Below are 24191 nucleotides of genomic sequence, written 5' to 3'. Positions count from 1 at the left end.
TCCCAAAACCATTAGTGAAGGAGGGAAAAAACATAAGCGACACATCACTTGGACAAGTCTGAAATCAGTGGGCTGCGTAGTTTCCTCTCAGCCTTGATGATTTTAAATCCTACATGGGTATCTCCTCTCTCAGTGAAGAACAATGGCGTCCATTTTACAAATTTGATAACCATGTGATGCTTCTCTCATTCATTTGAGGAAGTTGTGTGTGCTTCTCCACAAAGGCCAAAGTGTAGAATAAACACTGGAGCTGGTTGGCTTTCAGCACTTCACTCCAACACTTTAGCAGAGCAGATGTTGGCAGATGCAGAAGTTTTAACCCAGGTCTTCACATGGAAAGACGAGTCTGTCTGAGCACTTGGCTTCGCTCCTGATCCCTCAAAAGTGTTGCATCTTCACAGATTCATAAGCAGCTGACTGTTTAAAAAAACAAACAAACAAACAAAAACACGGGAGTGGCAGCAGCTCTCATCATCGCTCGCTCACCATTGGTCCTTGCATCACACCCATCTGTGCGCCGCCGGCCTTATCGTCAAAGCCACCAGCCATCTGAGCAGCAAAGTTCTGAAAAAGACAAAAGATGTTAAAATGATTTTTTTTAATCATATACGAAGGTTGTTTTATATATTTTTAATGAATCTTAGTGAAATCAAGCTTTTAAAGTCATCTACTGAGCTGATAAAGACAAGATGTCATATTGACTGCAGGGAAAAGCATCTGGTTCGAATAGACTGAAAAGAAAAGGCCAACAAAAATGAATTGAAAACAAATAATAATCTTTGGCTGTTTCAGTGCCCATTATGCAAAATGCTGTTGTTAAATGTGTTGGTACTGATTTGCAGAGTTTTTAGCAGCAGAGAGGTTCGGCTTTTAATAGATTGTCAGCAGCAGAGCTTATTATGTGAATCCTGATGCAGACAGGAGAGACAGAGGGCATGTGAATGCTTTTCATCTCTCTTCTTCACAAAGACTCTCCTTGTTTGCCCCCCATCCAGAAAAGCTCCTTCCCCTCCTCTCCCCAAGTCTATCGCACTACCTCCTGCCCTTCCCTTCCACCTCCCCTCAATCCACCTCCTCCCTTCTTTTCTCCTGCAAAGAATGAGAGGCATTCGACCTATTCTCTCTCTCTGCATCCACTCTCTGTTGTCTTTCTGCCTCCTCCCGTCGCCAGCAATTTCCCACATCTTTTGTGCTCTTGAATTCGTCCCTGCTCCATTTTACCATTCTCTCTGCTTATTCAATGCGAATCTACTCTTGGCCCTGCAACAGTGTTCGACCTGTCAGCTCCCATGTCTGCAGTGAATGCCAGTCCACCACCCCTATTTGTCATGGGACACTTACTCCACCAAGGCCAGGGGGTCCATTAGGTCCTGGAGGTCCAGGGGGGCCGGGGTTTCCAGGGGTGCCAGGCTCACCATCTCTGCCACGGGGACCAGGGCTTCCCTGAAATAGATAAATAAATTAAAAAAATATAAAAAGAACAAGACTTAAGGTAAAGTCATATTGCGTACATGTCACATATAGCAAATAATCCGAGATAACCACTGCAGCTGAGGATTGTTTTCATTATCACTTCATCTTGTTCATCATGTTTTTTTCCATGTTGGTCCATAAAAATTTGAGAAAATTGCAAAAGCACCTGTCGCAATTTCCAAAAGCCAAAGCTGACCTTCAAATGTATGAATGTAGTTTTACATAATAAAAAACTAAGACAATGAGCAGATATTCACATCTGAGGAGCCTAAAAAAGACATAAACCAATATATTTTCTTTCTTCTCAACTATGTGGCTTATATTTATATTTTCCTGCAATGTCCTTTCTGAAAACAAATATTTGAAATAAAATCCAAATGCAAATTAATTATCCTTGACTAAAATTCCTCCCCTAATGTTTTAATTTAATTGTTGTATGAATTATAAATACACCGAGCCAAGTAGCATGGCACTTGTCAGGCATATACAGTTTGAGAACAGAAAAGTGTTCAATAATAATCATTACAGTTCTCACCACTGATTCATTTTAAGCCTGTGTGCCAATAGTTGAACTCAGAAGTACTTTGGATAAATCATTTCACAGTTGCTGGCAGACGACACACTGCTGGACTGCATTTGTCAGATACTGTTGACAGAAGCCTAATGTTCTGTTGAACTTTCTCCAAACTGCACAGACAGTCGACATGAAGGAACCCGACGACACCTGACCGGCTGGTCCATCAGGACTGACATTTGTCCTCAAGAACTGGGCCAAACTGGACATTCAAAGGTTAAAAAATAAGCTAAAAAAAACAACTTTTAAACCAGTTGCAAGTTGTTCCATTCTAAACCAAAATACTGATTTTTTTCCCTTGGAGGCTGCTGTGCATGCTGATGATTTATCAGCCTAAATCAGACTACCTGGCATACCTCTGTACATGTAGTGACAAATTACCCTGCAAGGGGATCCTGAATGAAGAATGTGTTGAACACCTACGAGGCCACTTAACCTCCACTAGCCAAAACTCAGTCCACCTCATGTTTAAATCTACATAGACAAGATGACTACACAACATAAACTCCTTGCCTGTGGCCATTATCACGTACAAGTGTTGTTGCATTAATGAGATGATGATCAAAGCGTGGCGAAGGCGGTGAAGCTGATTTCCCACATGGACTGTGACTGTGAGGCCTCAGAGAGAAGCAGAGGTTTACATTATGAGACTCCGACAGTCTCACATCTGTTAAACAACCCAGACCACACAGCCTAATGGAAACGACACATGACTAAGTTAGACTGAGCTGCTCAGTGAAAGGCTACCATTCTGCAAACCTGTGAGCTATAGCAGGTAACCCCCCCCCCATCTCCACCTCCACCGCTGCCCCCAAAGACCTACAGCTATCAGATTCAATAGCACATACTGTACTTCTTAAGGGAGCAGAGTGTGGGTTTAGTTTTTTTTTTTAAGGATCAGGGAAAAACTAAAAAAAAAAAAAACTTTCAAGCTGACCTTCTCTCCCTTCTCTCCTCTTGCTCCACGGGGTCCTTGCTCTCCTGGTGGGCCCTGGGTGAACGGGAGACAGTGAAGTAGTCAGTAACTTCAGGTGTTACTCCAGTTCACATGAGTTGAAGAAACAGCTGCAGCTTGTGAACTCTGCTACTGTTAATGTCAGATCAGTTCCATTTCTCACTGCAGCTGAAATTAATTTAATACCTATATGCTACTCTAAATGCTGTCTTTCTGTCTTGCACAAACACAGAAATTCTCTACATAAAGCAAGTTCTAAAAGATTTCTGAGGAAAAATGTACAAAGCAGACATAGATGCATACCATTGGGCCAGCTGGTCCTCTTGGTCCTACAACCTGCACAAGTAAAGGGAAGAAAACACAGAAAATATGAAGATATTTGTAAAATGTTCCCCTCAATCTTTGAAGTCTGCTTTATATGAGGCCATGTTGGAGTCCACAAACTGAATGCTCTTTAAACTTACACCCACTGCTAAACCTGCTGTATTTACCAGATGTATTTGCACACGTGAGGCTTAGATCTCCTCGCACATGAGGGGGAAACATTATCTCGCTCCCATCAGAGCAGACTTGTTAATTGCTAATCTCTTCGGGCAAAGCATTATAAGAAACATACAATAAACAATGCCTTCTTATTTCCTGCCATGAACTTGTGTTCCCTCAGATGGGTAAAGCATTTCCAGGTGCGGCGCTGCAGCAGCAGGGAGTTCTCTCTCTCTCTCTCTCTCTCCTGGCCTATGAAGATCTTTATGGAGGATTGTATGGAGGCCTTATTGTGCTTGGCTGTCTTCCTGATGAGTGGGCTGACAGAGCTGCCTCTTCTCCCTCTCACTCTTTCTTTCTGGCAGTATACAATTGCTGAATTCCTCAGTTATTTCTTAACCCTGAGTAATGTTACTTATTTCTGTAGTTAGTCAAAACTTTTTTAGACACATCCACAGCCTGGGATGATGTGCTACCAACAGTGGGCGAATGTAGCTAGGTACATTTACCCAAGTGATTTAAGTATTTCCATTTCATGCCACTTCTACTCTTTACTAACAATGCACTCTCTACACCAATGCATTTAGTAGATGAGATGCAGATTAAGATTTTACCTCTTACACCTTTGACCAGTTTATGAAATATGATGTACTGGTTTAGTTGAAACCACCAAACCAGTATATAAAATAGTTCAAACTAACCTCTATGCATTACGTTATACTTTTCATTGCAGGACTTGTACTGGTGTATTTTTATGTTACAGTACTGCAACTTTTTACTTTAGTAAAGGATCTGAATGCTGCTGTCTCCATGTGAGAGTGTGTTTCATGTGAGACTGAAACAGATCTCTGTCATTGAAACCAGTTTGCTAATGAACATTTTCAATTGACAAGAATGGCTAAGTTGTATTTTCAGTACAGGGTATTGTGTCAACTTACATCGGTAATGTCTCCGGGTTCGCCTTTCTGACCCTGGTATTGAAAAGATAAAGCATGAAAACAACAATTAGCAGCAGGACTACAAGCTTAGTTTCAGTATTTTCTTTCTGTTGTCTGTCTTTTCTCACTCACAGTGTGATTGTGGAGACCATTTTAATGCATTTCCAATGGAAAAGCTGCAGTTTTATCAGGAAATTGGTTGACAGTAAAATGTTGAAAATAAGTATCCCCTACAGTATCATTAAACACATAAATATGGCACACACACACACACACACACAGTGTGGGGCAGGAAATAACTATGATCCATCTGGCAAAGCTTTTTCACATCAAAGTCTCATCTAAATCCATAAACTACAGGGCCATCCTGCAGCACTGATATAAGTCTGGGACAGACAGAGATTTAATTGCAGGTGCTGGGGAGCTTCATGTCTTACACACACACAAACACATACACAGACAAATCCATATGCACACACAGAGCGTCTTAATATCCTACAGTAGCCTCACCTTAGCTCCAGGGACTCCTGTTTTGTGGTCAGGATGGATAGAGGGGAAAAACAGATCGTGGTTAGTGACTGGTTCACACACAAACAATCCATGAGGGTTGCACAATATTTCCCAGAAGCCCAGAAAGTCTATTCATGCTGATAACCAGTCGTACTTTCCCTAAATTAAACTTCCCTAAAGACCACCACCAAATCACCCAAACAGCCCATCAGGATTGAAAAAGTGTTGGCTGAATCACCATCTCATTAGCTCAAAGCAGAAGCAAAGCAGCTGGAGGTAAAAGAGAAGAGTAGGAAGCAAAAGCATTGGAATAGCCTGTGTAAAGTACATATTTTCACCACAGTACTAAATCTGATGTACTGTAGGCCAGAGCTGGGTTTCTCTTTTTTATATCTAAAAGCATTAAGCATTGTTGGATATAGCTATAATGATCATTTCTGAGTTTGCACACGTTTTAGGTAGGGCTGGATATCACTGAAATAATAATGAAATGTAATTTTCAAATGATGGCTGCTAGTGCCAATATAATACTATTTTTAAGTACTGATTCCAAAACATGTTTTTATATCAAGCTAAATACAATTAGCCATAAGACATGTGCTTTGAGAAAATATGAAATATTCATTTAAATTAGGAACTATCTGTTTCATAAGTAAACAAGATTACAAATTTGATCTGATAATCAGTGCATATTTCAGTTGTTAGCAAAAAAGTATTGAGGTTTGATAGCCAGCCCTGTTTCTAGGTGGTTGATAACTTAAAATGATGCTTTACATGTTACATACTTCTTACAAAGCGCTTGACTTTGCCCTGAATGGAAGATAAGTCTTTTACAAAGCATTTTAATCAATAAGCATGCATTGCAACCAATGACACTTCTGATTTCATTCATGCTCCTCAACCAAATTTGTCAACATTTCCAAAGCCAGTCTTTGTTCATCAGGAAGTGATGGCAGTTTTAAAAGTAGTGAACGACTCCTTCAAAAAGCCTCAAGCCTCAGCAGAATGTCACTGTTTTTTTTTCATGCCATCAGATCTGCAGAAATCCACAGAGAGGATATAGAGTAGAAATGCGAGGCCATGTCTGCTTGACTGAGGTATTTCCTTAATGACTCCCATATGTTTTCATGATACTCAGGGAAGGAGAGAGTATTCAAACAAGATGGGGCCAAGGTGAGCCAGCTATGGAAAAATGACGATGAGGTAGCATTTCACTGAAATCTGTTCAGATGTATCACTGTTGTTTGTCATTTGTTTGCTTTGGGGATAGAAAACAGTATTCAAATCAAAGGGTGACATACACAGTAGGCCTGATTAATATATTAAAGTGAAGAGGTTAAACTGCACATGGCCAACCTTTGATTGATACCAAACTGTCATTTTCTCCCCAAAATAAACAACATGATGTCGTACAGTAATTTATTTATGAGAGGTGTGAGATAAATAAATTACAACCAATGGGCGTAGATGTGTCAGCTGCGCAGATGGGGCAACACTCTCCGAAATGGGATTTCAGGTTTGGGGCAGTCTTTTAGCTCCTCGCAGACAATTTCATCACACAGGACGGTCCCAGTGTCGCACACACAGATGCGACAGGGCTCTGGTTTCCATACGTCCTTGTCGCTATAGCGCTGTCCGTCCTGTATACAGCTAAAAGCATCCTCCTCTGTGTGTGAGACCATAGTGAGGGACACACAGAGGACCAGACAGGTAGATGGTGGGAGGAAAAAGGAGATTATGCATCAGGTGTAACTCATAAACAAACACGTATAGTAGCCTATTTACTATAAGTCACGTCATGTGTTTGATGTAGAAAGCAAACCAGATGTTTTGTTCAGGTGGGAAACACATATGCAGTAGAGTAACATGTATCCCAAAGAGTTAATACACATGTGGAAAAGCATAAACCTGAATACAAAATTAATCCTGACACATTTTTGTTTCATTGGTCATTGTGAGAAAATCTCTAAGCAGTTCATAATGACAGCTGCAGACGATTGTCACTGAAGCTTTGTGAGATCAATGGTCTTGTTCAGTGAGACTTTCACAGGACAGATACACCAAAGTACTTGAACTGTGATCATCTGCTTCTGAACAGTCGATGTCCCACCACCAATCAACAGATGTCTCCATAATCAGCACAACTGGTGTCACGGTTCCAAAAGTAAACTTAAAAAAACAAAAAAACCTTATCATTGCATTTATAAACAACCAACACTGAACCCAGTTGTTGAACTTAATCCATGCAACCTCTCAAGTAGCCACAGGGTGGCAGTGTAACATCACAGAATCGCAGTGAAGCTCAGTAAGACCTGCAGGAATAACTTCCTCCACTAACTTCACAAGAGCTTTAGACCATGTGCCCGAATTCCTCGACAAGTTAAATATAGGGTTCGTTTACATTGCGGGAGACACCCTAATTTACTGCAAAGGCAGACAGACTTTGCATTCAGTAAATGCTAAATGTTGGTTTTTTTTCAGACCACAAGTTGGCAAATAGGGCACAGAAGAACGTGATGGAGGTGGGGCATGTTTCAATACAGGTACTGTACGCAGTCTAAATTACACCACTCAAGAAAATGTAACAATGGACATAGGTAATTAGCCATATTCTAGTTCATTTTCCAGTCTGGCAGCTTACTCAATGGTCAACAGAAGACCAAACACTTGCTCAAAGAAATGCTCTGATTGGAGCTGCTGAACCTGCACCGAGGGGTGAAAGCGTCTGACGCACCAAAGGAAAGGCCTCAGGGTACAGAGAGCTGAGAGGGTGAGAGGAGAGGGAGCAAGTACAGTAGCTATATTTACCTTTGAGCGCTGCTTAAGTCTAGGTAACCTAACGGACCTCGGCAGCAATGAATGAGGTCTTTCTGGAAAGGGACAGAGTGGGCAATTCACAAACTATTGCCTTGTATAAACACGGGGCACATTTTAAACCCCATCTGGAAGCCATAGCTGTGTCAGATGCCAGTTCAAACACGTCAGAAAAGAGAAAACGGTCAGCTTTCATGCACATACCTTGTGGTTTTGACATTTAGCTTTACAGGTATGGATGTACTGTCAAAGGCCTGCACCTGTCCTTTAACAGACTCAGATATGAAAGATTCCTCTGATATGACATATTCTGGGACAAGGGCTCTTCTATCTACTGGAGAGCTGATAGAAAGCTGGCTTTTCGTCACTGAGGATAATTTGTAATTCTCCTCTCCCATGTGTTGGCAGACACACTGTTTTCCAGGGGAATAGAATGAACAATGAAAATTGTAAAGTGAACCCAGGTGTATTCCAAGGACAGTAGAGTCAACTCTGTTTTCACTGTATCTAGTAACTTTCAGGGCTGCATGCAGCTTTAGCCTCCCTGTCTGATTATCTTTCTGCGGCCTCCTCACCTACATGAATGGGTCAGTCTGTGGCCTCAAAATTGAGAGCTAAAGAACTGACCCCTGTCCCCTCTGAGTGACTCTGGGCCATTGAGCCTGCTGGGCTGAGGTCACAGTCAGACCTCTTTACCACTTGTGCGTCTCCCAGAAAGATTTCTGCCTCCAGTTAACTGCAGAGGAAAGAAGGACTTGCATTATATCCAGGGGCCTACGTCTCTGAAAGGGTAACCTGAGACTCAGTCTCTTTGGCACGAGCATTTCCTCCCCTTTTTCTAATTCTTCTCGAAAAATCGCCTTTTCTTTGTTTTAAAAGCTTGATAAGCATGACTTACGGTATTCTGAGAAGACTGCTCTTCTCAGAATTACAATAATAAAAGTCCCTGTCTTATATTTTTCCAATCACCTCTCTCTTGCACCCTGGCTCTGTCTCTCTCTGGGCTGACTGTCACAGCTTATGGGTAATCTTTTAAGCAGATGGAAACCCTGAAATCATATGGAACATTATTTCTGGCTCCAAATCTGCTGGCATACCTTAAGTCTCACATGTCTCTTGTGGAATACTAAAATCAATAATGATGAAGAATAAACCCACTCCAATTTTATTCAAAACAAAAATGTGGAGACAGAAGAAAATCTGCAGGTATAGAGAATAATAGAAAGGCCATTTGATTCTTAATGGAGTTTTTTATGGAAATTTTTGGTTTTTGGTTCACCTTTCCGCCTCAACAAGCCAGGATTTGCCTGGATGCCCTCTGACAGCAATGGAATGTGAACACTTTTCACCAAAGGCCCTTGAGCCTGACCACCTTTCACTTTTCTGCCCATCCCCTCCCCCTCTATATTAAGTGAATCTGCAGTTAAAAGGAGAGCTTGTCAAGGCCTAAAGCACCCACAGGTGTCCGGCAGGCCAACTCAGGAGAGAAGGGGGAGGTAGGCAAAGGCACTTGGCTCCACTGTGGTGGATAAAAAATCAGGATCTTGTGATTTTCGCTTCCCAAACTATAAGTCAGAATGCAAACTTTAACCAGAGTGAGTCAGTACCGCTGAAAGAAAATCAACCTGGATGAAAAAAATAACTTTAAACAATCAAGGAAACACATTCAGCTTTGCGCGTCTTATTTCGCGTAAACGTCCCACATCCTTCCATCCATTTCATCACTTTTACGCACGTTCACAGCTCTGATTTACTGACTTTTATCACAGCTCGTAGATTCAATAATATCAGTACTTTTGGCAGACTGAAGGTTCACAGCTATCATCGGTCCGATAACTTTACCTGCACCAGAGTGCCTGAGCAAAGGTGAACTTTCTGTGCGTAAAAGTTGCGAGGGGATAACAAAATCACTCCAAGCACCGAAACCAAACTGTTCAAAGTTCATGAACTATTTATGAAGATAAACACATTTCACAGTAACTTGACTTGGACAAGAAGTTTTGCTCTTCATAAGCACCTTATGACAACTTTAGCCTTTCTTTATTATAGCTCTGAGAAAAAGAAAACTGCCACTTACGGTCGTCCTCCTGACATCTCACAACGGCTAATAGACAGACTTGGGTTGCTACAAGTAGCAGTACAGTCCTGGAATCCATAAAGCTGAACATGTCTAAATATTAGACATGCAGGGCCCTTGAGGGAGAAAGAAGGGTGCGAAGGGAGCGGAGGCTTCTCTCAGTATTTAGTGTGTGTGTCCCCAGTTACAAAAGCCGAACCATTCGACATTCACCCTTCCCCAAAAAAAAAACCGATGGGGGGAATCCAGCGGCAGGACCCGGACCTGCAGCAGAAACTCAGCACCGACCGCTTCAGGCCAGACGCTGTAGTTTTATGTCCCCGTTGCCTTCAATGAATCTTCGTATATTCCCAAATATCAGTCCGGCCCCTTACCCCCTGTCAGGCTGAAATCTGAGCCCCGTTTCCCTCCCATTCTGTCTCCCAGGTTCCATTATCCCAGTCCCAGACCACTCCTTTCTCCACGTGCTGCTACTGAACCCAAAAAAACTGAAACTTTCCCCCCCTAAGTTTGGTTCCCTCCCCCTTCCATCCCCCGCCTTGTTCATCGAAAGCATAGCGATGTCAGAATCGTTTCGTTACGCCAAATGAAGGCGCTTCTTCTGTTTGTTGGCATGTGCAGTCTCATAGGTAAGTAGTCTAAGGGAAAGTCTAACTCCAACTCTCAGTTTTGTTCGGCTATTATCAGTTACACTGAGATAGTTGCAAATATATTACAGGACAAACCAATGCGCAAACTCACTTCATCAGTTTATGAAAATACAATTTAATAGAACAATGAACGTGCGTGATACAGGGACACCCCGAGTCCTTCTGGTCGATGAGATGGAGTGAAACACACAGGAGATAAAAATATCCTAAAGTATAATAAAGCCACTATAAACTCATCCAGTGTCACTGACACCTAAAGCTCCTCTAGTCTTTAAATATTCATGTTAGAGAGATTTAAATGACAAGAAGCAGAACCATGACCACTTTTTAAAAGCTCCAAAGAGTGAAAACTTATTTACTGTTCAATAAATGAACAAAAATCATGTCTAAGAAGTGCAGCACCGGTAATACCTGACTCATAGTGATGTGTTACATTACAAAATGTTTTATTAAGTCCCATAACCCAGTATTATTACACCTTTAGGGCACTGTAAGTTCATGTCATTACCTCACACCTCACGGCCCACCAGTGGATGGATATTAACTTACTTTTACTGCAGGTTATAGATTAATTTCCATGTGTTCAAGTAGTAAAACAGGTATGGGTACGAACAAGCAGTTCATTTGTTATGAAGCCTCATACTCAACATGAATTTTGAGCCTCAAGACTTCATGATGTCCTGCCTTTACTCTGGCAGGTCGTGATCAGTCATCAGGTTGTATTTGGAGTTTAGTGCTGCAGTGGTTCGTCAGTCACAGTCGATCGAGAGAAAGTGAATCGCCAGTTATTCTGATAAAGACATTTTACACATACAAATGCCAAACATGTACATTTTCTGACTTATTGTCATGTGTGATAGTCGATAAAATATCTTTGAACAGTTTGAAGTTGTCAGTTTGGGAAACTGGGCATTTTAGATGTTTTATAGACTCAGTGTTTAATCAGTTAATCCTGAGAATAATCAGCAGATTAAGTAATAACAGAGATGGAGTGCCTTAATGGAGCTGTTTGTTAGGGTAAGCTCATTAAAGAAGCATGGTTTGTGAGTCCATTTTGCTTTTGCAGCACTAGTTTATGGGGATGGGGAGGAATTTGATCTGATGGTGAGGACAAACAAAGGATGACCCTGGTTGAGGTCATGCGTTGTCATATTTTCCTAAGATGATGAGAAGGACATGTATGATAGCTGAACACTTTGAGGAGATGTTGCCTGAATGATTTATTTTACTCGTTCCAGTGGCAGTCTGGTTCTGTTATGGCTCTGGTGTCTGATTGGATAGTTTGTCTGCAGCCAGCTCACTAATTTAAAATCAAACAAATCACTCCAGCTGATGTTGAACCTGCTCTTAATGGCCGCTACTCTGTAATTTCTGTGTCTCACTGGATGATAACAGGCACAAAAGAGTAGAGTTTAATAACACAGAGGAAGACAGACATTGAAGATTGTTTAATGATCTTTAACCTTTAACTGCCTTAAGGACAGATAGAAAGTTCATTTACCACTGAATGATAAAATTCAAGTTACCAAAGTCAAAGTTTTTAAAGAGGTTTTATGTGGTTTATTACTGTGGGGTGAGTTTATTAATCCAGTGTGATACTCTGTTTCTTTGGTAAAATTACAAAGAAGATTTTTTATTAGAACGACTTTGTTTGATTAAAATGTCAGTTTCACATTGAGCATCTGGAAACCAGGATACAGTGGCAACTAAACTTTCCTGTAATGCACTGACAGCGATAGCTTCATGAAAATTGATATAGACAATATATTGAACTATATAGTTTTCATATGTACATGTGTATGATAAGATTTCATAAAGCTGGTGAAGCAAAAATACATTGTTCTACACTCACTTTAAAACACGATGTGCTGAGAGAATGACTGATGCATCCTGGTCAAAACTGTTACAGTTACAGTGGATTGATGTCCTCATAAACTCAGACTCTTCAACACTGACTCTTCCCGTGCAGCTTTGACCATAGTTAAATGTTTAACGTTATAATTTAGGGTTGTATAATTTAGGTGCTTTACAGACTGTCCAATGTTAATACTCCAACCATAACCACAGCAGTGCAGCTACCACAAACCTTAACCCAACTTGTCAGGCTCAACTCATAATTAGCCAATTGCAATTTGAGTAAACACTGGGTAATTTAAAACAGCAAAGGCAAATTTTACTGTTAAAGACCACCCTTGGCTGGAAGTATGACTCAGATTGATTATTCTTATTATTAGCAGTGGTGGAGGAAATATTCAAGTCAGTTAAAGGACTGAAATATTATGAGCAAAATATACTGCAAGTATCACAAGTAAAAGTACTCATTCTGAAGAAAAATGTCCCCCTGTAATATTATGAAATATAATATTTTAAATACTGATGTATTAGTACATAAGAAACATTTGACTGTTGTAACTGCACGTATACAGGTTTATATAAAGTTTGTGTATGTCCAGTGGTTCCTCCAAGATACATCTGGAGGGTCATGAGATGATTAATGGGATTAGAAATAAGAATAAGAAATGTGTACTCTGTGTGTCTCTTTGAACTGAAATACTGGGCGCTCACCTCTTTGAGCCTCAAACACTTCTCTAAATGAAACCATTTGAAAGGTTCTCTCACAGAAGCCTGAAACATGAGAAAGAGGCCAACTAGTGGTAATGGGGCAGAAGCCAAATAAGTATCACTGGTTCAATGTTTAATACGCTCTCTGATCATCATTCTCCTTTAAAACAGCTGTTCCTCTACATTTAAGCTGCGGTGGCTGCAGCAGTAACACCCTCTTCTATATCCTCTTTAATATGATAATGTGCAGGAACACTTCTGTTCACAGAGGGAACACATGGCCAAACCAAACAGCCCTTGATCTTCTCATCAGACCTCTGGACAGAATCACAGTTTGTACTAGAATGACACTCTTGTCCCTGGTATAACCCTGTCACATGAAGCTGAGGTTATAAATCACAGCAGCTAACTGAGTGCTCATGTCATGAAGAGCCACTTGTACGCTGTAGCTACAACTCTAGCTATATATAGAAATGGCAAGGGGCAGTTTGGTTGCATCATTTAGGTAGGGTGCTCACCCCTCTGCAGGTTGTGACCTGTGAGCTCTGACTTTTGACCACCCCCCCCACACCTCACACTTTATTGGAAACAGGAGCAGCTGGTGCGTCCTGAGTGTGCAGCATTAGCGCCGTTCTCTACCGCCCGGCCATGTATGGAGAACTGTGGTTGTCTGGCCGAGTCAGAGAATCATCCTGCAAGTCAGTTTGTTTTTGAGGTCTATTTATTGAGTCCAGGTTCAAGTCAAGTACATAAGTGGTCACAGATCAGTCGTATCTCCTGTTTAACACTTCTGCAAACATGTGAATCACTGAAACCTGTTTTAATGTAACAGCATACAGTGAGTGATGAAATAGACTCTTTTTCTACTGATAAACCGTGTAAATGTGTTTGTTTTACAGATGTAAAACCAGGGTTGTGTTTTTTATGTAGTTGCTGCTCCGCATTCTTACATGAAAACTGAACAACTTGTAATTTTGCATAGTCTCAGACATGTTGTGCGGTTGGTATTGCACGAAAAGTTTATGTCTGACTATGTATAGCAAAATTCTGAGCAAATTATAATCGTTTTTCTTTTGCAATCTTGTGGCTTGCCCATAAACCCCACACAACCCAGGGATCAAACACCCTGGATCACTAAACTACCACTTATCTATTCATAGGCTGCAGACCTAAAATCAGCTGTAGCATCTTATTTTCTTATTGCTCGTAGTAACTGGCTGATCGACCAGAGTGGATATGCAGCTCTTGTGCGTGTTGTGAGGTATTGTTGAGCAGAGATGTTGCTCTGTACGTGTGTTTGGTTTCTTTCAGAGAGAAACCCACAGATGTCTTTGAAGAGACCTCTTTGAAGATGACTCCCAACTAAATGACACCCTGTGTGTCTCAGAGGTTTTGAAATTTCCTGATTCTCATCTCAGTGTCTGCGAGCGTGTATGCATGGTTTACGTATTAGGTATCGCTGTCAGTGAGTCCAGACAAGACATTGCTTTGTTTCAGACGTGCAAACCTCAATTATGCCTGGAAAAGAGATGGAGCTGCAGCGTCCTGTGGCTGGATTTGGATTAACTTCTTCAGAGTGTCTCTGTGCCGAACTGACAGACGTGTCCCCCTCTCCAACAGGGTGAGGGGTTAAGGGTGACAGAGTCCCTGATGTTGAAGAGAGGATGAGAAAATAAACACTGGCACTTTAGATATCACATGTGTCATGCGAGCAGCAGAGCCCCAGGAGATCAGGAAAAATCACCTTTTTTTAACAACTCTGATAAATGTTTTCTGTCTTCCAACAATTTACTCTTCTTAGGTACTGTATTGTAATATTTTTTTGATATGGTGACAAATTATAGCTGCAGGAGGTTGAATGCTGAAGACCTGTGCTTTAACGAGGCAGAAAATTATGGGAAGAGTTGGTGAATATACGTCTGTAGTTGTTTAGGAATGAAGGCTGTCTGGAAAGATAATCAGAGAGTATGGGAAAAAAAAGAAGAGAGAGAGAGAAAGAGAAAGGAGTTCCAGAAAAATAGAAAATGAGGGAGAGAGTGAGGAGAGGTGAGGTGGGTGGGAAAGATGGAATGCAGGAGTGAGGGAGGGGACAGTTGAAAGAGGAGGAGAGGGTGGGACCCTGAGAGTGGGAAGGAGATGGATAATGAGGAGAGAGAGGTGCACACAGCAGGAAGAGCTTTAACTGAGGCCATGTGAGATTACTGAAATAACAAAAGCCATGACATCACCAGCTGGGTTGGCTGTGAAAGAGGGCACTGTCAGACTACCTATAGCCATAATAACATAACTTCCAATAGCCTGGTTTCTACCATGGGGCCAAATGGGGATAGACAGAATTTGTTGTCCATGCCACATTGTTAAAATCTAAACCTTAAATATAATTCAGTTTCCCAAATTCAAAAATATCACTTTTGTTAAACCAACAATAACTGATTATTCTGGCCACTTGGTGGCAGTGGAAACAAGTTGTGAATGACATATCATCACCATTTAAGTTGGTTAGCAAACAGTTGCTTATTTACACATCCAGCAGTTATGGAGAAACATTATCCTTCATTTAAAATCATGATTGCCATATTCACTCTCTTTTAGCTCTGTTTTTGGTCTCTACCAGCTTTTAAGGGATTTTTAGCTGCTAAATGATCCGTTCTGTTCATTAGCTAGTTGCTAACTTTGCCTGTAGATAGCGTACAGAGGGTTTTATTAAAGCTTTTTTTTACTAATTTGTTGATTATTATTTAACTGAAAATAAATCATCAGCAGTTTTAACTAAAATGCTAAAACTCATATAAGAATATGATCTGCCTGACTGGAGGCACTGGAGTTTTTTTTTTTTTTTTTTTTTTTTAGCCAGTGTTACTCAGACAGGGGTGAACTGTAATTTGTTAGGTACTATTTTCAGCTGTGGATTAATACACATTCAGAGTATTTACAGCAGCAGGAAGGTGCATGTGTCATTGAATGAAAAATGATGTGACTCTGATATTTCTGTGTTTTCTGGATTACTATGGAGCTCTGTGGCTCAGAGGAATCAGCTGAATTAGGTTCTGGCTAAACAGGCAGGTCTTGTTAGTTTGATCAATGATCAATTCATCGCTGGTTTCGGCCTTTTTTTTATGAGATTTGCTGACACTGAGAATAAGATCACTGGACTTATTCTTTAACTCATTTTAGCCTTAAAATGACAACTGATGACCTCTTGGGTTTTGGACCACAAATTACATTATGTCTGAATCAGCCAGCAACCCGTAATTTAGCAGCAGTAAATCTACAGTCTTGTCTTATGAACTTGGATGTTTATTGATGGAGCATGAAAAAAGGCTGGGAACCAGCAGTCTGATGTGTTTCCAGCTTGGCTAAATAAACTGTTGCCACTAAACAAACTGTGGTGTATTGATTTCAAACATTGCCATGAGAGTTATGAACTGAAAATCAAGTGGGTTAACTGTGTTTGTAAGCGTGTGTGTTTTTGCTACGTGTTCGTACTATTTTGCCTGTTTTGTACAGGATGTTAAAATCTTTCTTCTGCTCTGGTATGGATGTTAGCATGTGGCTGAAAATCTAGTATTTTATCCAAAATCAAAACTTCCCACAGATCTCACTTTAGCTTCAACACAGGAACAAGTGCAGAAACAGTAGAGTAAATGGACACTTTGAGATGTGATGAGGGGTTATCATAAAAAATGAAGACAAGAAGGAAAAGAAGCTGCACTTTCAAAGCTGTTTGAGTGGCCACCTCTGTGTACCTGATGATTCAGACTCAGAGACACCCCTCTGTCTGGCTTAGAGCACATCAGTCAATAACACAGCCCAATTATGTTTGCATAAGTCAATGACCGTCTCGCACAAAGCCCTCACTATTTGAATTAGCAGCAGTTGACACCAACGTGTGAGCCAAAGTAAAAAATGAGCACACAATAAGAACCATGAAGAAGAGAGACGCTTTACTCTAGTTATGGTATAGATTTGAAAAGATGAAAAATATTTGAAAAGAACAGACAGATTTCAGATATTGACCACATTAATAGTACAGATGAGTTAGAAAGACAGAGTCAGAAAATGGGAGGAAAATAGAAGAAAACGGTAGAATGTGGCAGCGTCTGTGGAAATCTCTTCAAGGAGTCGGGGGTGGGGAGCGCTCTGAAATAGTCCAAATCTCTGGAAGAGCTTGGTTTCAGTGGTCCGGGCATGTGTTTTTGAGACGCCTCCACTATGAGAGAGTCACAGAGAGAGAGAGAGAGAGAGAGAGAGAGGGGAGCGATGATGATGGAGGAGGGGGGAAGAAGTGGAAACTTCATGAGCATTTGTGAATGCTGACGTACACATTATTGAACTGCTTCACATATTTTTTAAAAGAGAGTATTTTTTGAAGCATTCAGAAGTGGTTTATCCTGTCAATTAATGACCCCAGGAGTACTGATATGTACTCCATATAAACAAATGCACTGACAGAGTTACTTAAGTCTGGATTTGTCTGTCCAGAAGGTAGCATGGGCTGACAGCCATTGGAAACACTTCAGGTATGAGAAAAATACAGTTTTAACAGCAAGAGAAACATGAAGCTTTGTTTCATCTTGCTTTTTTTCTCTTCAACTCCATTTTTCTGTTTCCTAGTTCTCTGTCTCCTTTTTCTCTGAATGTGTCTGGTTTGTCTATCAGTGTGATCAATGTTCCCACTTCTCTAACGGGCCCAGCTTTGGGACTTGGGAAGGTTTCTCTTTCGGCAGGACTGTCGAGTTTCCTGCTAGCTGTTTTCAATACATCAAACACATCCAAAAAGTCCTCTATTTTTCATCTGCAGGTCCTCTGAACATTGTATTCTGCTGCAACACTGATACTATGGGCCAAAGACAACGGACACGCTTCAGAAATTAAAAACTTCTTATATTTTGAGGGGAGTTTCTCTTGAATGATCTTAAATGGTTTATTTTAGGTGTTGCATTGAAACTAATGAAGGCTGCAGTAAAAATATGCATCATCTGCGTCTTGAAGATGTTTTTACTGCTTTTGTAGGGTGTTGTGTTCAGGAACCGTTGTGTTTAATGGTATTAAAGTTACTCATTGAAAGACTACTTGACAGTTAAAGTGTCCGTGAAGACCCGTGGCCTCAAACCTGCGCCAGCCTTTCACATCTGCTCTTCACGGCCTCTTTCCAACAGAATCCACCTGAAGAGCTGCGATTTAGCTGAACTGTAACCTGTCCTCTCCTCGCTTCCTTTCTCTTTCCTAGTCGTCCTTCACCATGAATGTAAAACTTCAGCTGTAGTTAAACAATTTATTTTACCAGAGACTTTTAGATAAAAGTGCATAACCATCCATCTGTTGTTGTGTTAAAAAACCTGAGTGGAAACACTAGGTTGAATATTGCAAAAACAGCTTTTACACTTGGCTAAGGTGGGAAACTTGGTGTATCAATAGAAGACATGAAAAAACAGTGGAAGAAAAGGCTTCCCAAGCAGGTCAGTCAGAGCGCTCAGATAAAGGGAAGGGAGCCATGAGATGCTGCCTGAGGAGGAGTGCCAAGCTTTAAAACGCTTTGCGATCCAGAGTAGCTGCTGAACGAAGCCTTTTCTGTGTTTGTGTCTGAATGTGACAATAGAAATGTGATAAATGACACTTGTCAAACTATGGCAGACACAAACATCAGTTACATGGAGCTAAGGTTGATGTCTCATTTCCATCACAATGTCCACATTGTTTTAGTTTGTTTGAGGTTTGACTGCTGCTCTTAAGTTTGTCACTTTGCTGTGGCAGTGCAGGGTAGAAACAGAAAGAAGAAATGTTGCAGACTTTTGAAGCCTCATGTAAGTGCTGAATGAGCTTGGGAATATATTTTTGCACATAAAAGGACTGTGTTTTGAGTTTTGTCCCCTGGAAGTGCATCAGGGAGGGAGCTCTTAAGGGTCACAGTAGGAATGTTTTCAGAAAACAAAACCTGCTTTATTGTTCATGTGCACCTCACTTGAAACTGTGAATCCTGAATACATCATGGACCAGGACTTCAACTATAAACTAACACAGTCACAGTTATTTATAAACACCACTGGACTCATATTATGTTTAATTCTAATAAGCAGCGTTTATGATCAATAACTCTTTGACATGGATTTTCACATCAGTCATATTGGTTTCCAAATTCCAGCTGCATCAGTACAGAAATATATGAAACTGAATAAATAAACAAATAAATAAAGGAACAGACATGCAATCCACAGTAATATGATCCACCTGTGCAGCATTGTTTTCAAAAGTGCTCTTCTTTAAGTGTTTATTTGATTCATCCCCTGGAGAGTATAATGCCCTCAGTAATGAAACCTGGGTAAGAGCATACCACAGTTAAAAAGAAGAGAGAAGAAATTAGGATATTGTGGATTTGTACCTCACAGGGCCAATGTTCCAGGAAATGTTCACTGAAGTTCTCAGGTCGTGCTCACTGACAGTGAACATGTATGTTTAGAGGCTAATCAAGGACAGCTGCACCAAGATGTGTAACTCCCATTATAATAGGCCAAACAAACAATCAGAGCAAAGACAGCGAGGAGGAGCAAGTGACAAACTACCTCATTGTGATCTATGCATATCCATCTGGGAGTGATTCACTTGTTCGATTTTAAAGAGATGCTGGCAGCCCATTTATTGTCCTCATGGATGTTTTTTTTCTTGGGGCAACAAATACTTTTCACCCTCCACTCTGAAAACCTCAGCCAGTGCCATTAAATACTGTTACTGTGTCATCGTGAGACTTTAGAAAGGCTCAGATGTAAACTTTCCTCAAGTGGCGTCCAGTACGAAGAATCAAACACGTTCAGGAATGTTTACAGAGAAACACGTCAGCTGAATGAATGAATTCCATAAGTGTTGACAGACTACCAGCTAAGATTAGATTATGAAATTATATTAAAGTAAAATAAATAAAAAAGAACATGTCACAAGAGAATCCAGCCTTCTCCTCCTATTATGTATTGTTCAGATGATGTTTCACTGTGGCAGTCTAACAAGAAACATAGTTTAGCACATCAAAAGCATGTCCCAGTTGATACACATCTCATAATTGATGGTTGTGACACAGTCAAAACACTGGAGGCCATATTTGTGAGGGGGTACTGTATTGTGGAGTCTCGGTGGTCTGCACGTATGGAGCTCATTTCCTGCAGTAGATCAGTGTAGGTTAGGTACATGAATAGGCCTATTTATGGAGCAGAGTGGTCCTGTAGATGAAACCAGGTGGTGAAAAGAGAAAATTGACATTGAATAGAAGCAGTTTGTGTTGTTCATTGTGCAGACTGAAGGCACATAGTTTGATAATAGAGGATAATGTAATACTCTGGGAGTTGATTATGATCATTATGTCAGGAGATTCAGTGGAAATAATGAATTTAAAACCCCTGTATGTGGAGTAGCAGTCTCACAAAACTGACACATCTTAACTTCTTTAACATAAAAACTAAAACACATTCTCCAAGCTCTGAACCTGTGCCCTGTGTTAATTGCTGCGTTATCTTATGCTGTATGTTGAATATATATGTGGGGGAAAAAAAACTTTTGTTTGGCTTCAGTTTATTCATTTCTTCCTCTTCACCTGGCTGCTGATCTAACAGTGTGGCGAGGGAGGGGTGAATACACACTCCTCCATATTTCACCACAGCTCTGTATCACACTGTATTTGGTAAAACCACACCCACCAACTGTGATGCTTCCTATCAAATATGGAGGATCTTATTTAAATGTTTCTCTACCCAGAAGTTCAGTTTCAAATACCTCACGTTGCAAAAGATAAAGACACTTTAACTTCAGTTTCAATCTGACTGATGCTGCAGCAGATTTTATTATTTTGTCATTGAATCAATTGAGGGACAATTACGTGCTCAGTGCTGCTGTCTGAAGTTCAGTGTCCAGGTAGAGACGGAGCAGAGAGCAGCTGCAGACTTGTGCTGAACTCAGCAGAATCACCGCGTCACTCCCTTTCTCCCGTCCACATTCTTGTCCTCAGGAACCCCCAGAGAAACCCGGCCTGGTCCCTCCCCTCCTCTTTAGAGCAACAGCTGCATAAGCTGACCTGAGCGAGCTGGGTTCTCCTGACCGATGGTGCACCTCCATACCTCTGACAGGTTGCAGTGATAAACTTTGCACAGGGTCACTCAGAAGCAGCCCAGGACGGTGGAGTATGAGAGCTAAAATTCTCTCTTAGAATAATCTGTATGTATCCGTCTTCTGTGTCATTTTTTAAACCCCAGGCTCTAGGTAAATCAGTGCTGTTTCTTTTTCTGAAGCTATCAATTATGGCAATGAAAAAGAAAGATATCAAAGTGGGACCACCACCTCTCTAACCAGAAAATTACCCGTCATACGACAGGAAGTCACAGCGACCCAAGCTTTAACTTACCACACCTACATTTGGTAATAATTATAAGGCCGTCAGTCAAATTAATTGGTGTCAGATTGCAGGGAACATACAGTATACAAGCCTGCAGACAGATTCAGACACTCCCTTCAACTGTCTCTCTCTGTCTCTGTCTGTCTTTCACACACAGACTGTATACTGTACACATATAAACGACTGCTTTCTTTTCACCGTTGTCCAACCAAGTGAACCAAGCTTTATTTGAGCACAGGGGGACCTATAAAAAGCCCCACGGCCGCTAGCACACCAGCCTTTGAATGTGGCAAGTATCCTTGTATATTTTGATAATAGGGTCACGCAGCACAGCCAGTAGTGGGCCGGGTAATCCACCAATCACAGAGTCTCCTTTTTAGTGGGGTAATAGTGGGGTTAAAGCACGCCAGCGCGTCAGAGGACAGACGTTTGACTGAAAACATGCCATTAAGTCAAAGAGTTTTTTGTTTTTTTTCTTCTTGTAGTTTCGTGTTGGGGGTGTGTGTATTCTGTTGATGCCAGTCATTCAGTGTCTTTTCAAACGGGGCGACTGTGGAGACAGTTTTGTTTCTGGCTCATGGTATAATCATGTACATGCTAATTTTACATGAAAACCTTTTGGCAGTTTTGGCAAGAAATGAAATTCCAGACTAATTTGACTCAAGTAGAGAAACTTTCTAAGTAGAGACTGCAGAATGTGAACCTTTAATAGTTTTCTATTCTAGGAAATACGCTTATTTGTGTCCTTGTTGAGTTTGAAGAGAATAATCATACTACTCTCATGTCTGTCTGTGTGGTAAATATGAGGCTGCAGCTTGCAGTTAGTGAGCTTAGCTTAGCATAAAGACTGGAGGAAACAGCTAATCTGGCTCCAGTGCTAACAAATGAGTGTGCCAGCACCTCACTGATAACATGTTATATCTCATTTGTGCTAATTTAGCGTCGCACAAGAACCAGATATACTGTCTGTTCCAGCCCACTCATTCTTGGTGCCTACATTACCCACAATTCAACTCTACTCCTGACAGTTCTGTTGGAGGTTTTGATGTGTTATGCTGCCATCTGTGAAAGCCTTTAACTATCTGGCTGTTAGCTGTATATTTATTTTAAAAAAAGTATGCTCATAGGTTTTTAAAAAAGGAATATGCTGATATTTATTGTATTTCCTGGCATTAAATGTGATTAAATAACACTACAAATGTATCAGAAATGCAGAAAATATTAAGAATTTAGAGTATTTTAACCATCTGCTGTGTTGTGGGATATAATAAAGTTGCATAATCACAGGGCAAATAGTGTCTGCTGCTGTAAGTGGAATGTTCCACATATAACTGCACGGCTGCAGCTCCTGGCCAAAAACCATGAATCATGGGATCGACATACATCCAGGAGGAAAGACAGGAGGAGAGAAAGGAAAGAGGTGAGAAGAGGGGGAGAAAGTGAGAGAGGAGAGTAAATAGTTATTTCTCCACATCTGAGGTGTTGTGGAAAATATAAACTCTCAGGACAGTTATGACCACGACAGCTTTGAATTGGAGATGGATTTGATAGGGAGTGTGTCCAAAAGAAACAGACCCCCATTTCAAGGAAAAGGAGGACAGTTCTCCTCTGGAAAACAAAGACACATTGAGCAGTGTGCCTGTGTGCTGGAAAGATGAACTGATTCCCGGTGCCTCAAGCTGGACTGTGTTAGAGAGACAGAAAAAAGGTAACCTCAAGTGTTAATGAAAAACAGAGGGGTTGTGGGTTCTCTCTGTCCTTTTGTGGGACATCATCAGTGTCGCTGCACTGGATTGGCTGAAAGCGTTTTGTGATCAGTAAACAAACTCTTTCCCCCAGGGGCTTTTTTCTTTTAGTCTTTGTCTCTGCCTGTCTTTCTGTTTGTTTCCCTCTGTCTGTCTTTCTGTCCTGCACATCCACTCCCACAGAACCTGAGTGAGTGGGCAGCAGAGCTTCACAGCTCTCCAGGTCTGAGCTGTCATGCCACTTGAAAAGCTGTGAAGGATCTCCCCACCTCAGCTCGTCTTGGCCTCCATCTGGAATCATTTTTTTAAAAGACTGCGGCACAAAGCTCTCCACAGTCGGCAGCTGTGCCCCTGCAGGTTTGAAGAGTAAAGACAGAAAAAAAGGATCAATGAGTAAAAATGACAGAAAGTTCCTCAAAGCTAATCCAGATCATCTCAGCCTTGACCTCAAATATTCTCCCAACAAACGACATTTTCAAAGTTCAAAGGTCAAAGCAGCTGCTAAACATGGACTGAAAAATGTCAATAATTCCTGTTGATCTCTGTACATATCTATCTATCTATCTATCTATCTATATCTATATATATATCTATATAGTTTTATAAAAATCAAACATGACCAGTTTTCCCTCTGGTATTGTGGTGTACAGAGGCCAAAGTGCACATTTTAAGACAAATGCTGTCATTCATGTCCGATGATTACATCTAATTCTTTATTTTCTTTTATATGCATCCACACAAATATTCTTTTTACTATTGTTGGTGTCTGGTGCTGAAGTTTTCTGTTCATATCTGCTTTTCTCATTTCTTTCCTTTGTACTTTGCTAAATCATGTTTTGTGTTTTAGTTTGTTTTTTTTCTCGCAGGGAATAAGTGGTCATAGCTTTAAACCTCTTCTGCCACATCTTTTTATTTCTGCTGTCCTGTTTTATGCTGACATATAGATTATGTGCAACTAAAAAAACTATGCAGAGTGTGACGTGTCTGTCTTATGGATTCTAAGGGAAGCACAGCTTCCAGGAAACAGAAATATGGT

The 24191-nt window shown here is 40.8% G+C and overlaps 1 protein-coding gene and 1 long non-coding RNA gene across 2 annotated transcripts in view; one reads left to right on the top strand and one right to left on the bottom strand.

The window, feature by feature from the left end:
* The window catches only part of col2a1b (collagen, type II, alpha 1b), a 44587-nt gene extending 34287 nt beyond the window's left edge, over positions 1-10300 (bottom strand). The window contains 9 exon segments of the mRNA XM_018678960.2: positions 487-564; positions 1342-1443; positions 2985-3038; positions 3306-3338; positions 4424-4456; positions 4934-4950; positions 6389-6437; positions 6439-6599; positions 9825-10300. Of these exon segments, the coding sequence (XP_018534476.1) occupies positions 487-564; positions 1342-1443; positions 2985-3038; positions 3306-3338; positions 4424-4456; positions 4934-4950; positions 6389-6437; positions 6439-6599; positions 9825-9915 (618 nt within the window). The 5' untranslated portion in view covers positions 9916-10300.
* The window catches only part of LOC108884856 (uncharacterized), a 41993-nt gene that overhangs the window by 9576 nt on the left and 8226 nt on the right, over positions 1-24191 (top strand). The window lies entirely within an intron of this gene.

The sequence above is a fragment of the Lates calcarifer genome, linkage group LG12 (assembly GCF_001640805.2).
Source record: "Lates calcarifer isolate ASB-BC8 linkage group LG12, TLL_Latcal_v3, whole genome shotgun sequence".
NCBI lineage: Eukaryota > Metazoa > Chordata > Actinopteri > Centropomidae > Lates > Lates calcarifer.
The sequence above is the reverse complement of the archived record's forward strand: the minus strand, read 5'-3'. Positions and strand labels throughout refer to the sequence as shown.